We start from the raw sequence: 18,183 nt of genomic DNA on the forward strand, positions 1-18,183 counted from the left end.
AGACTATGTTTCTGAGGAATTCCTTAAAGCAATTAAAATGTTACATCTTTTACTTTCACAGTTAAGGTAACCATTCATTCATTCGTTCTGTTGAACGAGACCATGAACAAACGGTGTGAGGCTCTTCATGTTCCTGGAGTGAGCAGATGCCATTGGGCTACACTAGCACGAGACAGGGAAGAATGGAGACATTACTGGTGCTCATTCGAGCAAATTGATGAGCAACGGGGTGACAAATGACAAGTGACAAGTGAGTTAAGGTAACATGCTAATTTTAGTATTAACTTTTGGCTCTTGATGTATAATCATTGCAGTTTGTAATCAACAAAAATTTTTCTAAAAATTATTTTTATTTAAATTTAGTATCTACTTTGGGAACTGGCAGAGGAACCCAGGTGTGTGGGACCCGGGACTGAGATCTCTAAGCCTGCACGGTTTGGGACTGGACCTGTCAGTAGCTAAACAGTTACACCCTCCAACTGCCGTGTAACCCCAACAAAGGCCAGGATCCAAAGATTATCACAACAAGCTCCCGGGAGCGCGGGGCCGCATTCGCGGCCGCGCGACTATTTATTTAATAATTTTCCGGATACCTTAAATATCCTTAAATATCCAACCCACACGGCAGAGCCTGGCAAGCTATCCGTGATCTATGCCAAATAGACCAAATTGATATGCCAAATCCAGTAATAAATGGATCTCATTCCCCTAGCCCTGATTATGCAGAGTCGAGAAGGATATGGAAGGAGAAGCTGATAAAACACCAAGGCAGACATGGGCTGCCAAAACGCAGAAAAACAAAAATGATTGTCTGTACTTTTAATACTCGTACGCTGGCATCTGCTGCATCCATTGAAGACCTTATGGTACAAGCACGAAAGATCAAGTACGACATCATTGGTCTGACCGAAACGAGAAGACATCAATCCCATCATGCTGTTTTCGACACTGGAGAAGAACTGTTCCTTGGAACATGTGATAAAAGAGGCATCGGTGGTGTCGGTATCCTTGTCAACACAAACTTAGTCACAAGCATTGATTCATTTGAATGCCTAACAACCCGAATCGGACGATTACACTTGAATAAATGTGGCTCACTACCGGCAGTTTCTATCTTTGTTGTCTACGCACCAACATCCAGTTATGGTGAAAAAGAAACTGAGAAATTCTACATGGAGCTGGAGAAATTCTATAAAGAAGATCACACCTTCTACAAGATCATTGTTGGTGATTTTAATGCCAAGATAGGACCAAGAAGATCAGTCGATGAACTCCACATCGGAACCCATGGCCTGGAATGGAACGAACAAGGTGACAGACTGTCTGAGTTCATCATGTCAACCAAAACCTTCCATGGTAACTCACAATTCCAAAAGGCTGAATCTAAACGTTGGACATGGGAGTCTCCCGATGGACGGTTCCACAATGAAATAGACCACATCATATTCAATCGGCGGTTTTGCCTAACCGATGTTGCTGTTGTCCCAAAATTCCAAACGGGATCAGACCACCGTCTTCTTCGTGCAAAATTCTACCTCACAGAACGAGGAGAAAAGAATGCAAGGTTTAAGAAGAAGACTCCCAGAACAACCACCAACTGGGAACTCTTTGGCTCTGTTGCAGCAACATGGGAAGATGCCGTCATTGACAACATTGATGAGGAATACGATCGAATGATTCAGCACCTCCATGATTGTGCAAGGAATGCCAAGAGAGAGATAACCACAAAAAACCGTCTTTCTTCGAACACTCTTGAACTTATTCGCCAACGTGGCGTGGCACGTGCCTCAGGCAACCACAAGCAAACGTCCGAACTGGCAAAACAGTGCAGAAAAGCCATCAAGGATGACCTCAAAAACAGGAGAGCAGCAGTACTGGTAGATGCAGCAGAAGCTGGGAAAAACATTCGTAATGCCCGCCTGTCCTTCACCAACTACAAAACCAAGATGACTGCCCTCCGACATCATGATGGATCTATCACATCTTCCAGAAGGGCAATGGAGAAGATTATTCATGAATTCTACTCAGATCTCTTTAATAGCCACATCCACTTGCCCACATACCACATACCACATGATGGATATGTCGTTCCCAATGTTCTCCCTTCCGAAATCCAACATGCCATCTCGTCGGTAAAGAAACAAAAAGCACCTGGCCCAGACAAGATCAGACCTGAACACCTGAAGAACTTACCATCAGTACTCATCAATACATTAGCTCGACTCTTCACACGCTACCTGTCTGAATGCAAGGTTCCATCCCAATGGAAAACCAGCAAGACTGTACTACTATACAAGAAAGGAGACATCCACGACATTGGCAACTATCGCCCAATCTGCCTATTGTCTGTCATCTACAAACTATTCACTCGAGTCATCCTGAATAGGATTAGCAGAACACTAGATGAAGGACAACCATGTGAACAAGCTGGATTCCGAAAAGGATTCAGTACCATCGACCATATCCACACAATAACCAAGCTCATTGAGGTATCTCGGGAGTTCAAGATGCCGCTCTGTCTAACGTTCATTGATTTAAAGAAGGCCTTTGATTCTGTTGAGACGGAAGCGGTCATGGAAGCCCTAGCCAATCAGGGCGTACAAACTCAATACATCAGGATCCTTCGTGAGCTCTATTGCGGATTCATTACCAAGATCTCACCATTCTACAAAGAAGTAATCATCCATATCAAGAGAGGGGTTCGGCAGGGTGATACCATTTCACCAAAACTCTTCAGTGCCACCCTCGAGAACATCATGCGACGACTAGAATGGGAAAACATGGGAGTGAAGATAGATGGTCGGCAACTACACCACCTCCGCTTTGCTGATGACATAGTTCTAATAACACCAAACATCAGCCAAGCAGCACAAATGCTTGCGGACTTTGACCGTGAGTGTGGAAAGGTTGGACTACAGCTGAATCTTACGAAGACAATGTTTATGAGAAACAGCCTTGTTCCTGACGCTCCATTCGCTCTCAACGGAACCACCATCTCCGAATGCAACAGTTATATATACTTAGGTCGAGAAATCAACATGATGAATGACCTGGCACCTGAGTTACGCAGGAGGAAGAGAGCGGCTTGGAATGCCTTCAAGAGCATTGAAGAAATAACTAAAAGGACAAAGAACCTCCAACTACGAGCACATCTCTTTGATTCCACTATTCTTCCTGCATTAACATATGCCTCAGAGACCTGGACCCTACGAAAACAGGATGAGAACACTATTCGGGTCTCTCAAAGAGGAATCGAAAGAACTATGCTTGGAATATCACGATTCACTCAAATGAGAGATAGAATCCGGAGTTCTGATCTTCGTCAACGCTCAAGAATCAGAGACGCTGTCTCATTTGCCAAGACATCAAAAATCAGATGGGCTGGACATGTAATGAGGTTTACAGACAACCGCTGGACTAGAGCCATTACTGATTGGATTCCACGAGACATCAAAAGATCACGTGGACGCCCACCTATAAGATGGTCAGACTTCTTCGTCAAGACCCTAAATGATCGGTTTGAGGCTCTACATGTTCCTAAAACGAACAGATACCATTGGGCTACGCTAGCACGCAACCGTGAGGAATGGAGACGTTACTGGCACCCGCTCGAATAAATCGATGAATAACGGGGATTAAGTGATTAAGTGATTAAGTGATCTACTTTGTTTAAATTTCAACTGAGTGCTATGCAATTTGTTGCCTATGTCAAATAAAAGTATGTAGGATAGTTGGTCATCTAATTTTATCTGCTCTCATTAATGTTATATTTTAAAATACCCATTTGTAAATTTTTCTCATTGCATATACAAAGCTATATCTTTTATGGCCATTGCAGAAACATATTTTACAATCAATGTCAGTTACTTTTCCTATGTCCTTATGTACATGAATATGCATGCATGCTAAGCATACCTTTTTAGTTGCCTTAGAAAGAAGAAAGAGAGGACAAACAGGAGGAAAAGGGGAAATGATTTTTGTCTTATAACATAACGTAATAATCTGAAAATTGTTAAACGATAAAATATTTTATAGAACACACCTTAGTGTGTTTTTTATATTTTTATTGTTGCAAACAATGGCATTGAGCTGACTTTCACAGTCTCTGAAGAACTGCAGTCATAACTCCATAAAAAAAAGTTTAAAAACTAATGGTCAAGCTGAAATCTTTTATATTAAAATGTAAATATATCTACTTTCTTACATAATCAATCATTTCTATATTATTATAAGAGATTGTATTAGACATCTTTCTGAGAATTAGATTTAATTTACAAGAGGAGAAAGCAAAGATGAATTTAGCAAATGAAATAAATGGAAAAGATGGAATATTAAAGCTGAACACTGAAGACCTATTTTACAATTTTGCTTAATGATCATGCTACAATATAATCATTTGTATCAGAGAGAAGAAAAAGAAAACCACCACAGACCAGAAGGCAAACCCACAAATAAAATACTTATTGAATTATATGAATATGAATATGTTTCTGAAGTACACTGACAGTTTCAGAATAATTTTCTGGGACAATAATGGAATTAAATTAATTATATTTTGGTAAAGATGAAGTTAATCGATTGTAAAATTTCCAGTAATGAATTTATTAATTGAAGATATTTCTGATCTTAAGCTATGCAGGATATAAAAGATTACAAATGAATTCTGTAGGAGTTCCAGGTCATGTTATGCGTAATATGAGTGAAGATTCAAAACTTTAGGCATAATCTTATATCTTCGTCTGTGACAATTTCTTAAGTTAAAAATACTTGCAAAATTTTCTATATATAACGTATATAAATGAGTGTAAACTCCTTTCTTAGTTCAAATTTATCTACCAAATAAAATGATCGTTTTTAAAATAAGAATCTAGTCAGTATAACCTACCCATCTAACCCCACAAAATAGCTTTCTAAATTGTGTGGAAAGAAATATCTATTACAATAAGATAAAATTTTAATTGTAGATAGAAAAAATTTAGATGCATGTCACTTATTATGGGTCAGGTACTATCTCTCTGGTCCAGAAGGAAATATCTAAAGAGCAATCTTGGTACTGTTCTTAAGTTAATTTTAATGCTGGTAATTTCTTCATAATCTTATTAGAAATTCTGTAATTTATATTAAAATAAGCCTGGAAAGATACCGAGAGTATCTCGCCCGCATGGCAGAGCCTGGCAAGCTACCCGTGACATATTCGATATGCCAAACACAGTAACAACAAGTCTCATGATGGAGACGTTACTGGGCCCGCTTGAGGAAATCGATGAACAACAGGAGGACCATGACAGTGACAGTGATATATTTAATCCAAGAAATATTCCACTAATCCATAATTTAAAATTTTATTTTACAAATACATTCATTTTTTTTCCATGTATTTCTCCTTCAGTAAACCATTTTCCTCTATTTTTATGTAGTTATTTTTATTCTGAGTATAAGATATTTTAAATAATTTTATATGAATATGTTAGTACTAAATTACAGCACTCTTTGGGATTTACATGTTTGGGGTTATTTACACATTTTGAACTTTCTAGACTCTCATCAGTGGTTGTATTTTGTTTCAATAATATAACTAATAATTTTTCTATCAATATTTATGAGTCTTATGGTTCCAAATTCTACACAACACAAGTCATTACCTGTTACTTAAATTTGAATAAGATACCACAAAACACCAGAAAATAAACTCTTTTATCATAATTAAACCTACGAATCATATCATATTTTATTTAAAAATTATTTATTTTTATTGGGCTCTAGTCTATTAATATTTTATCTTTGTTATAGTGAGCTGAGACCATATTTACTTGGCTACGTAAATATCATCAATAATATTAAGTTGATGGTGGATGTCAAGAGAAATACTAGTCAAAAGCATAAATTATTGGGGCATCAGCAATTATGAAAATGCTACCACCTTGATATATTTGTTCATAAAATGTATCAATAAGACTTAGTTATCATGTACCAATGAGAACATTATGGTAGATTTAAAAATTCTGACCCAACACTATTCTAACCTATTTTATAAGTCACCTGCCCCTCCATGTTTTCCAGGTCTCCTACAGGCTATTATGAAATTGCTGGGGGAAAAAGTAGATAACCAAACTTATCATCTGGTATTTAAACAATCTATTATATATGTTACTTATCACGTTTTCTTATATTTAAACATGCTGCTAAATATGGTACTTAGAACAAGAACTTGATATCAAGTAACTTAAGTATTAGAGACCTACTGAAGAATGCCAAGAATAAAATAATTTTTACCTTCCTGCTTAAAAATTTTGATATAAAACTTTAAGTAACTCCTTGCTACATCTACACAAATATACTGACCAACATCTCACTGTATCACTGTATCACTGTCATCCCATTGTTCTTCCATTTACTCAAGTGGGCGCCCAGTGATGTCTTCATTAGAAATTATTATACAATATATCCTATATTTTGAACCACCAAATACCCCAACATTTGTTATTTTTAATTACTAACATCTCCATTTGAAATAAACTAATATATAACATATCCTGTATTTTGAACCACCAAATACCCCAACATTTGTCATTTTTAATCACTAACACCTCCATTTAAAATAAATTATAATATATCCTATATTTTGAACTACCATATACCCAAAACATGCATTAGTTTTTAATCATTAGGCTATCTCCAACGAACAAATATAAAAGAGAAAAATAACCCAAAGAGATATATGTCAATTTACATATTATTTTAGACTCTTTGGACATAACTTCATTGTATGTGAATATTAGGTAAGATGAAAAGTACAACTGTAAAAGACTATATAAACTATAATTCAATATAAAATGTTTTAGTTTTAAAATAATCTTTAAAGGTAGATTAAGAATCAATTCATTGTTAAAAGGTAAAACAAACTTGCCTTGACTTGCAAACTTCAACTCTTTGGCATCTGTAAGTGTGGGCCTTTTGTCAGATCCCTTTTTCTCTATTCGGCGATGACTTCGTCTTCTCTTAGACTCTCCCCAAAGATTGGATCCTCCATGCATGCTTGGTATATTCAAAATAGCAATTCCTTCCAGAGAGATGTTTATCAAATCTATTTGTACTCCATCACACTGGACAGGAAAAACAACAACAATAACAGAAACAGTTAAGTATTTGATCTCTCATATCTTTTATATTTATCATTTAAAGTAGATTCAAAATACCTAATCCTATCGTTTCTAAATAAACATTTTAAGAATATATAATTGATCACATCCAATGTCAATATAAAAGATCAAGCAGCCGATAATCAGTTCTCATTAGCACTGCACAGTACTGTAGCACTGTCCTGTTCATCGATTTGCTCGAGCGGGCACCAGTAACGTCTCCGTTGTGAGACTTGTTACTGTTTTTTTGCATACTGAATAGGCCATGCTAGCTTGCCAGGCTCTGCTGAGGGGCGGGATACTCTCAGTCGCTTGCCGAGCTCTCCAAGAGGGACAGAGGAATTGAACCTGGTTTGGCCATGTGCAAGGCAAATGCCCTACCTGCTGTGCTATAGCTCTTGTAGACTTTCAAAAATATTTCCCTAATATGTCAATCCTCCAGCAGTCATTTAGAAGAATGGGAATATGTTCAGGGAAAGGCATGAGATCAAACAGACCTCAAGATTAAGGGGCTGGAGCCTTAATATAGTGGGCAGGACCTAGGTTTGATCCCAAGCACCATATACAGCCCCCAGAATCAACCAACAGTGATTCCTGAGCCCAGAGCCAGAAGTAAGCCCTTAACACTGCCTCGTGGTCTTAAATCCTCCTGTGCTCCCTTCACCAACACACACACACACACACACACACACACACACACACCCCTCTACCCTACTCCCTAAGAAAAGGTAAATTCAGCAACCCTTTGGGGTGGTAGAGAAGTATAGTGGTAAGGCCCTTGCCTTGCACTCTGCAGATCTGGGGTAGATCCCTGGAACCCCCTATGGTCCACCCTCTGGGTATAGGTCAAACACAAGAACTGAATAAGGTTGAAACCCTAGACTTGCTTTTCCAACCGATAGTTTTAAAATTAGGTTATGCATCTTAAAAGTTTATAACCCAAGGCAGTTACAAAATAAAAAAAAATTGTTCCCAAATTAGGTGAAACCATCATTTGAAATACGTCATTCCCCTTGGTGCCAACTTGACTTTACTACTTGATTTTGGAATAAGAGTTTAGTAGCTACTCATCCAGAGTGTAACAGTTTTGTCACTTTCTAATGCTGTTGATGCAATGATATTTTCTGTTGGATGACAAGCTACCGAGATCACAACATCTGTATGACCTTGCAATTTCTGTGCAATCTCTTTAGTCTGAAGGTTCCAAATGTAAAATAGATTGTCTTCTGAGCCAGACACAATCCACTTTCCACCAGTAACTGAAAAACTGGAAAATATGCAGTATTTCTCATTCTTATGATCACTGTATGTCTTCAGGCATCTGCCTCTGCTATAATCCCATAGTTTAAGAGTATTATCCAGAGGAGCAATGAGGATATATTTACCATTTGGAGAAAATGTTACAAAGGAGATAGGAGGGTTATCATCATCAGCAAGTGTTTTGAAACACTGACCTGATGCAGCATCCCAGATTCTACAGACACCATCATAACTTCCTGACACTATCAGGGACCTACTACAGTTCTCATTAATAGTCCTTAAACTGAGTGAAGACAGAGGGTCGGCAACTACACCACCTTCGCTTTGTTGATGACATCGTTATAATAACACCAAACATTAACCAAGCAGCACAAATGCTGGCTGACTTAGACTGTGAGTGTGGAAAGGTCGGACTACAGCTGAATCTCATGAATACAATGTTTATGAGAAATGGTCTCGTTCCTGATGTTCCATTCACTCTTAATGGAACAATCATATCTGAATGCAATAGTTATGTGTACCTAGGTTAAGAAGTCAACATGACAAATGACCTGGCACTTGAGTTGTGGAGGAAGAAAAGAGCAGATTGGAATGCCTTCAAGAGCATCGAAGAAATAGCTAAGAGGACAATAGGACCTCCAGCTCTGGGCACATCTCTTCGATTCCACTGTTCTTCCTGCATTAACATATGCCTCAGAGACCTGGGCCCTATGAAAACAGGATGAGAATGCTATTCAAATCTCCCAAAGAGGAATCTAAAGAGCTATGCTTGGAGTATCTCCCTTCACTCAAATGAGAGAAAGAATATGAAGTTCCAACCTCCGTCGATGATCAAGAATCATGGATGCTGCCTCATTTGCCAAGGTGTCAAAAACCAGATTGGCTGGACACATAATGAGATTTGGAGACAACCGCTGGAATAGAGCCATTATTACCGACTGGATTCCACAGGATGTCAAAAGATTGCATGGCTGCCTACCTATGAGATGGTCAGACTTCTTCGTCAAGTCCCTGAACTATCAGTTTGAGGCTCTCTGTGTTCCTAGAACAAGCAGATGCCATTGGGCTACACTAGCATGTGACAGGGACGAATTGATGTTACTGGTGCCCACAAGAGCAAATTGATGAGTAACAGGATATCAAGTGATCAAATTGATCAAATTAAACAACCAGTGCATCTTTGTTCACAGAAAAATCTTTGGTGGTTGGGGGCACATGTAACTAATTTGAAACTTTAATATAGCATGAATAAATTTGATTTTGTAATCTTTGATCAAGTATAAGATGGAAAATTTAAAAACTACCTTCTAATACATGGCAATATGTAGTTAACTGGAATGAAAAGAGAATTTGTAATTTGGAAGTTGCACTTGTAGGGACAGAGGAAAATTTTTAAATGTTTTGAAAAGAGAAATAAAGTAAAAATATAAAATAAAAATACAATGGTAGGGCGTTTGCCTTGCACGCAGCCTACATGGCTGACCCAAGTTCGATCTAAATTATATTGGAGAAATAATGGATGATTTCCTAAACTAAATTAAGTTCCAAGCAGAGCAGTAAAAAATAACAGATATATGTCTAAATAAACATGAAGTACCAAGTAGACTGAGTACAAGATAAAATTTCCTACCAATTATTGCCAGATCCTCCAAATTCCAGTAGGCGGGGGTCACACCCAACAGCTGGCCCCCTGGCGCCGTGTAATCCCATCAACGGCCAAGACTCAGAGACTATAAAATCCAGCTCCCGGAACCGCGCGGCCGCGATATCTTATCAGGACATCTTTTTATGATATCTTATTATCTCATTCCTACTCTGGACAAACTTGCAGGCTATCGAATATAGCCTGTCCACAGGGCAGAGTCTGGTAAACTCCCCATGGCGTACCAAATATGCCAAATACCAGTAACAATGATGGGTCTCATTCTCCTAAAGAGCCTTAAATATAATCTCAGGGCTAGGATGAAAGAGACGTTACTGGGGCCTGCTCGAGGCAATCGACGAATAATATTGCTTTATAGCTATATGTATTAAAAATAGAGTAAGTAGCTAGATTCTTCTGTTTGCTTGTTGACAAAACACCCAATCTATAGCAACAACAATAAGGCAACTGACTAACAGATAACGCTTTGTGACATTCAGAATGACCATTTGTAAATTTTTTTGAAAAATTCAATTTATTTCCACTGGTAGACATGTGGAGAGTGACAGACTATACTTCATTTTTAGAATTGTTATTTATTTTTTTAAAGTCTTCTACAATGGTAGTTACTGTAATTATATGCAAGATAGCATCTCAACCATTCTCAATCATGTGTCACTATTGAGTAGAGATGGAACATGTAAAACACTGTGACAAGGAACTTTGTTGTGATAGGCATTTGAAGTTTATCTGCATAGGGAATATTTTCTTTTTACCACTCAAGGAGTGCTCAGGGACTCCAGAGACCTCTCCCAGAGATTCTTGGTCAACTGAGCTGTACATCAACTTGAGAGTCAAGTATGAGATGCTGTTCAGATCACACAATAGGACTGTAGGAACTCTGAGGCCTCACCCAAAGGCACAGAAGTCTGTTGGCTCCCTGGGATGCACATAGTAATGCTCAGGGGACAATGTGGTACCCAGAATTGAACAGAGTTAGCTGCATGTAGATGACATCTTAACCCCTGCAATATCTCTTAAGCCTCTGTAGCGTAATACTCATTTTCTTTTTCTTTTTGCATGTCTTACTGTAGGAAAATCACTGATAGTAATTTTAACATTCTTTATCTCATCACAACCTTGACTTTTTAATCTAGAAAGGTAAAGCTCCATTAAGAAAAACTCAAACAACATTAAAAAATCTCTTTTTTTCCACATTTGCTTCATCATACTGAATCTACAATTGCATCTTTGTTCACTAAAATATAAAAACTGTGAAATGAAGCAACACATCTTGAACTACTTGGCAAGAAACAAATTCTAGACAAAGTGCCAAGTTTTCATTCAATTTGTTTCAAAGAGGGTGAAATGAAGGTCTGGAAGTTGCTTTTTTTTTTTTCTTATTTTTTTACCCCAGAAACAAGTGATTTTTTTCCTTCTTTTTATGTATTAAATTAAGATGATTTCTTTTTACTAAAGAATTCTGCTCATGTGTATACTCACTTACTGCTATATATTCTAGATAAACAGATATTAATTTCATAATTAAAAGTAATCTTGTGTAAATACCCTGCAGGCCTCAATGAATCAAACACATACTGTGTGTCAGGCCTCCCACTGCCTTCAAGTGGAATGTACTGGCTGGATAATTAGATAGTACATATTTTTTAACCTTATTTGCATGCATATTATATCTTTTGCACACTGACAAGCAGCAGTAACAACAAAAGTCAGATTACCACAGGGAATTCCCACAAAGAAGTCTTCATTCCTTATAATTTGCAGCCTAAATTAAAATAATTTGATCTTTGACAAGGATGAAATGTCAAGCAGAAGGGGGTCCTCTACAAGCCACGGCCTGTGGCTTCTGAAATCTGCCTAATTTATGTCAGTCACTTCTTAATACATATTTAAGTATTACACGAAAAAGATGATAAATATGCAATCTGACACCTTTGGTATTTCCCTGCTGTTAATTTATAAAGGTCTGGCTTCCCCCAAACTGACTAAAATCATTTAAATAACAGAAGAATTGTGAAATAAGCTGGAGTTGGGGCCTGGCTTCCATTTTCACTCAATATTGAACACAGCAGGTAGTACACTAAGACAATTATTTGACTAGGCCTGAGAACCCCACTGTGACAAGTTACTTTCAGAATTAGTGAAGGAGTATTCCTTTGTTCGCCTGCAGAACAGAAGAGCACGTGGCAAGTAATTTTTTTTAATTGAACTAGGGGAGTTACATGTGACAATGTGAAAAACATCAGTTTTTATTCATGATGTTATTCATGTTTTCACTCCTCAGAGTTTTTGTCATATGGAATTTTCAGGAAACACTGTAAGTAGCTCTGAAAAATGGGAAAAGATTCTCAAGAAGCCCCAATGAAGGACTGCTAAGGAAAACTGAGGTATCTATGAGAGAACGATCACTTAACATAAATTGTGCTTTATTAATGATTTGTTTCCACTAATTCTTGACCCCAGGCTACCTTCTTATGTTTGCTTTAACATTACATTCATTTATCGGAAAATTTCAGTTCCAGTTCTGATGGAGACCAGGAATTGTACTACAACAGTTGAGTGCATGGAAATAAAAGCTGAGGTGAAGGCTATGAAATATAAACAAGCTATAGCACTGTGTCAGACAATATTTTCATCCACTTTGAGATTTATGATTTTTAAAGAGGTAGCAATAGAGGAAAAGAATATAAAAGCTTAAAAGCTAACAGCCTCGGCAAGTCAATAAATCCTGAATATTTTTATTATCTAGAAAAAGGTCATTAACATACAAAACTTAGGGAGCTATTTGCAGACTGCAGTACAGTGAAGCCATTGTCCACCTTTTTCTGTTGAAAAAATGAAAGATCTTATTCTAGAAATATATTTACCTAATAGAAAACTTGATGCTTCAAACTTTCTGCTAATGTGTTTTAATCTGAGTTTATAAATTCCATATACCACATGATGTAGAGGTGATAAATATGACTTTTTATTTGAGTTGTTTTCAGTTTAGTTAATATCTCATTTGATTGGAAAATTCTGAATATTTGAAAAACTTAAGAGAGATATATAAATACAAAATTTGTTAGGATACAAAAAAGATAATATGTAAATATTTGTCTATAGTGAATACAATTCTGTGCTTGGTTCAGATAAAAATTAATCAGTTTTACTCAGTGAAATAGTGTTGCTTTTTCTTTTTAGCTAAACCTGATTTTAGAAGAATTTTTACAAATGCATATGTAGTTCATGAGACAAGATTACTCATACATTTGCAGAAAACTATAGCAGCAAATATACCAATTACAATCGATAGACATATGTAACTGGCTTACCAGTATCTTATTTGATACTTGAAGGCTGATATCTTTCCCTAACATTTCCCTGTGAAGCTTATAGTACTTGAAATTTATTTTATAAGTTTTATCTACAAAGTGTGATAAATCGGTTCATCGTATGCATTTTACATGATAGAAATGCTAATTGTGAATGACTGAAAGAGATCCATCAAAATGTTACAGGCTGACATGAGAAAGTAAGCAAAAAATTATTAAGTACAGAATACAGGAAAATTCCAGACTGATTCCAAAGAAGAGTTGTAAAGCATAGTTGCTAAACATAGTTGATTTGATGATGATGATGATGATGATGATGATGATGATGATGATGAAAAGACCTTCAGCTATCAAACATAGCCATTCGAACAAGTAGAACGATTATTTTCTAAATCTCTTTTTATTGAGGTAAAATAGGTTTATAAGACTAGTACAATTAGGCATATCTCTCAGACCAATATTATTATATAATATCCACCAAGAAGTTTCAATATCTCTCTATCACAGTCCATTTGACTCTTTTGGCATATTTATCTCCAAACCACTTGGTAACATCAATTCAATGGTCAGAGTCTCAAAGTTTGTTTTATTTGCAGGAAGGTACTAGGCCACATACAGCAGTCCTCAAGGCTAACTTCTGGCTTTGTGCTCAGGGATCACATCTAGTTTGGGGGGCCATATAGTGCCAGGAACTGGACCCATGTTGGTCACATGGAAGGCAGGTAATCTATGTGCTGTACTATCTTTCTGAACTGTCAAGGTTTACTTTAACTTCTTTTGCTTTATTTTTACATCACATGAAGGAAATCTGCCAATTTTTTTCTTTCTCTTTGTGACTTATTCTGCTTAGCATAACCCTTTCCAATTATGTTCACATTGTAGAAAAGTCATAATATCTTTTCTTAGAAATGAAGAGTATTCTATTACTTACATCTTGATCTACTCATTTTCATTGGGCACTTGGGTAGTTTCCAGATATATATTGTAAATAGCACTATAATGAATATGATGAGCAAATATCTTTTCAAATCAGTGTTCTTTCATTCCTTGGATAGATGTCTAGGAGTGAATATGGTAGATTATATAGCAGTTCTGTTTTTATTTTTCAAGAAATATTTTACATAGAGGTCAATCTAGTACACTCTAAGCAACAGTGAATCAGTTTTATTTTTCTCCACATCCTTGCATGCCCTTGTTTCTGGCATTTCTGATTTAGATCATTTTCATTTGTGTAAGATGGTATCTCATTATAATTTTTATTTGCATTTCCTTAATTCATCAGTAACGATATTTTTCATATGCCTGCTGGTCATATGTATGTCTTGTTTTTGGTGTGTTTCATTCCTTTCCTTTTCTACTGATGGAGTTATTTGTGTGGGAGGGGGTAGGGGGAACGAATTCTGCGTTCTTGTTATCTTGGATATTAGACCTTTTTCCAGATGCTTGTATATCAATATAGTCATATATGAAGTATGGTATCTTTTAGCTTTAGTTATTGTTTCTTTCACCTTGTGCAAAGACTTTAATTTGATGCAATCCCACTTATTTTATGTTGGGTATTTTTTTCTGCTTGATCTTTTTTGTGGGGGGAGGCTTATATGCTGTGATTCTCAGGGCTTATGCATGGCTCTGCTCTCATGAATTATTCCTGGTGGTACTCGTGGGACACATGGAATGCAGTGGATCAAAAAGGGTCAGCCACATGAAAGGCAAAGGCCCTACCAACTGTACTATCTCTCAGGCCCTAATCACATTTGCTTATTTTTTAATTTGGAGGTTGGTTTCTTTGTTTTAACAATAGCATAGAATCCCTAAAGGAACCAATAAAGCCCAAATCATGGAATGTTGTATCTTTTATACTTTTTTAGAATTCAGGTCTAAAATATAAATATTTAAACCACTTTGAGTTATCATTTGTGCATGAAATGGGAGTGTGGGCCCAAATTAATTACTTTGGGTGTGGCTATTTAGGTTTTCTATCATGATTTTTTTAAAATAAGATTTTTTGTGGGGACTGGAGCAATAGCACAGCAGTTAGGGCATTTGCCTTGCATGTGGCTGTACCGGGTTTGATACCCAGCATCTGATATGGTCTCCTGAGCACTGCCAGGAGTGATGCCTGAGTACAAAGCCAGAAGTAATTCCTGTGCATTGCCGGATGTGACCCAAAAATAAAAAAAAAAAAAATAAGGTCTTTTCACAATTTTGTGCCCCTAGTTTCTTTGTCATAAATAAACTATCCATAAAGTTTATTATGTTTTTTTTGGTTTCTCAGTGATATTAAAATTAGTTTTGTTCTTGTTTTGGGCCACACCCAGTTGTGCTCAGAGTTTGCTTCTAGCTCTGTGCTCTGGGATGACTTCTGGCAGTGCTTCTGAGAGTAAATGGGTTACTGTGAATCTCACATGAGACAGAGGGAAAGTGCCTTACCTGCTATACTGTCTCATTGGTCTCCTGGAATACAACAATTCTTTAATTCATATATATATATATACATATATATATATATATATATATATATATATATTACTTCTTCAGTCATACCCAGCACTGCACAGGGGTTACTCCTGGCTCTACACTCAGGAATTACTCCTGGTGGTGCTCGGGGGACCATATGGGATGCTGGGAATCGAACCAAAGTTATCTTCTTAAAAATAATGTCTGATAAGTATGGAAAAATCCAGAAAATAATCTTTACTTTTTGGCTACTCATTTCCCATTTACCTGCTTCACTCCCCACTTCTATCCCTAAGAAGCATTATGGCATATTTATCTTACCAAAAGTATTACACCAGACCCAGACTCACTGCTTTTCTTGTTCTTTCATGAAATGAGATGTTCTTTTTAGTGTGTTCTGAAGGGGATGAGTCTGACTTTGTTTCTGTTTATCTTTTGAAGTCCCACACTATTGTCTACCTTTACATTACTTCTCCAATTCTATTGCAAAAAAAAAGTCATATGAATCTTTACAAGGGAGCACAAGTTGACAAATATTTAAAATTTTCATCTTGGGCTGGACAGACTATAGAGGTTAAGGCACTTGGTTTATACTTACCTATATATTCATCCAGTTGTACCTACACCTACCCACACCACCCCACAACATATACACACCACAAAATACACACACACACACACAGAATGTTAGTAATTTAAAACATGTTCCTTCATACATAAGTTTTATTTTCTCTGACCAAAATTGTTTTGGTAGGTTTAAACCAAGGTGAAGTTTCTCCAAATGCACGCTGAAGAGCATCCTGGATAACTTTGATGCAGATAAGTACAGATAAGGCTGAGAAACTCTGCTTTACTGCTTAAAGTTCTAGGTACTCCATGTGTCACTGGTCACTATAAATATTGCTTCTTGCAATCTGCTATATTTGTCCCTGACACACTTATTGCTGTTGTTAATTCTTGATAATTAATTTAGATTTTATAGGTAGGGTATTTGCCTTGCTCGTGGTCAACCCGAGATTGATTCTTCATCCCCTCTCAGAAAGCCGGACAAGCTACCAAGTGTATCCCACCAACATGGCAGAACCTGGTAGCTCCCTGTGGCGTATTTGATACGTCAAAAACAGTAACAACAAGTCTTACAATGGAGATTTTACTAGTGTCCACTTTAGCAAATCAATGAACAACGGGAGGACAGTACTACAGTGCAACAGGTTCTATAGAATTTAATTGCTACAATTTAGTAATTACAATTTGCTCGAGCGGGCCCAGTAACGTCTCCATTGGAGACTTTGTTGTTACTGTGTCTGGCATATCGAATACTCTCGGTAGCTTGCCGGGCTCTCCGAGAGGGGCGGAGGAATCGAACTCGGGTCGGCCATGTTGGCCGCTTGTAAGACGAATTCCCTACCACTGTGCTATCACTTAAATTTTAATATTTTGGAGATGGACTTTGTTTGGACTTTTCATTCTGCCTAATCTCACTGAGATCGAAAGGACTGCTATATTTTCTCAAGGACTTGGCCTAATGTAAGAAAGAAAATCAAAAGGCAAAAGGTTTCCAAACTTGACAGTTTCAATTCAAATATTAACATTAGAGTCTCAGTTGCATGTCCATGTAGCATATAGTTATAGTATATATTATTTAATTCTATATAACAAATATTATATAAGTAATTATATTATATAATTACATATGAATATTTTAAACACCAATGAGGTATAGATAATAGTGCATATATATATACATATATATATATATATATATTACTTCTTCAGTCACACCCAGCAATGCACAGGGGTTACTCCTGACTCTACATTCAGGAATTACTCCTGGTGGTGCTCGGGGGACCATATGAGATTCTGGGAATCAAATCTGGGTCGACCGCGTGCAAGGTAAACTCCCTACCTGCTGTGCTGTTGCTCCAGCCCCAATAGTGCACACATTTTATCTTTTGTTGTCAGCTATCATTATAATCATATCACTGTCACTGCCCTCCCATTGTTCATTGATTTGCCAGAGCGGGCCCAGTAAAGTCTCCATTGTGAGACTTCTTGTTACTGTGTTTGGCTTATTGAATACTCTCGGTAGCTTGCCAGGCTCTCCGAGAGGGGTGGAGGAATCAAACCCAGCTCCACCGGCTGGCTGTGTACAAGGCAAATGCCCTACCGCTGTGTTATCACTCCAGCCCATAATCATATCATTCCAAATATTTAATAGTTTTGTAAGTTTCTTATAAGAAAGACAAATGTGAAATAAAGGGACATACAGAAAAAATGAGTTGCTTTTAAACAGAGTTGCCAACAAAATGAATACCCATTACTAGAATTACTCTTGTACTAAAGTGATTTT

At 37.1% G+C, this 18,183-nt stretch overlaps 1 protein-coding gene across 3 annotated transcripts in view; it reads right to left on the bottom strand.

Moving 5' to 3' along the window:
- DGKB (diacylglycerol kinase beta) overlaps positions 1-18,183 on the bottom strand; it is an 808,203-nt gene that overhangs the window by 195,004 nt on the left and 595,016 nt on the right. For all 3 annotated transcript variants that reach the window (XM_056117996.1, XM_056117994.1, XM_056117995.1), the window contains one exon: positions 6,908-7,103. In XM_056117996.1, the coding sequence (XP_055973971.1) occupies positions 6,908-7,103 (196 nt within the window). The remainder of the gene's footprint in view (positions 1-6,907; positions 7,104-18,183) is intronic.

This window comes from Sorex fumeus, unplaced genomic scaffold (assembly GCF_029834395.1).
Source record: "Sorex fumeus unplaced genomic scaffold, SorFum_2.1 ptg000037l, whole genome shotgun sequence".
Taxonomy (NCBI): domain Eukaryota; kingdom Metazoa; phylum Chordata; class Mammalia; order Eulipotyphla; family Soricidae; genus Sorex; species Sorex fumeus.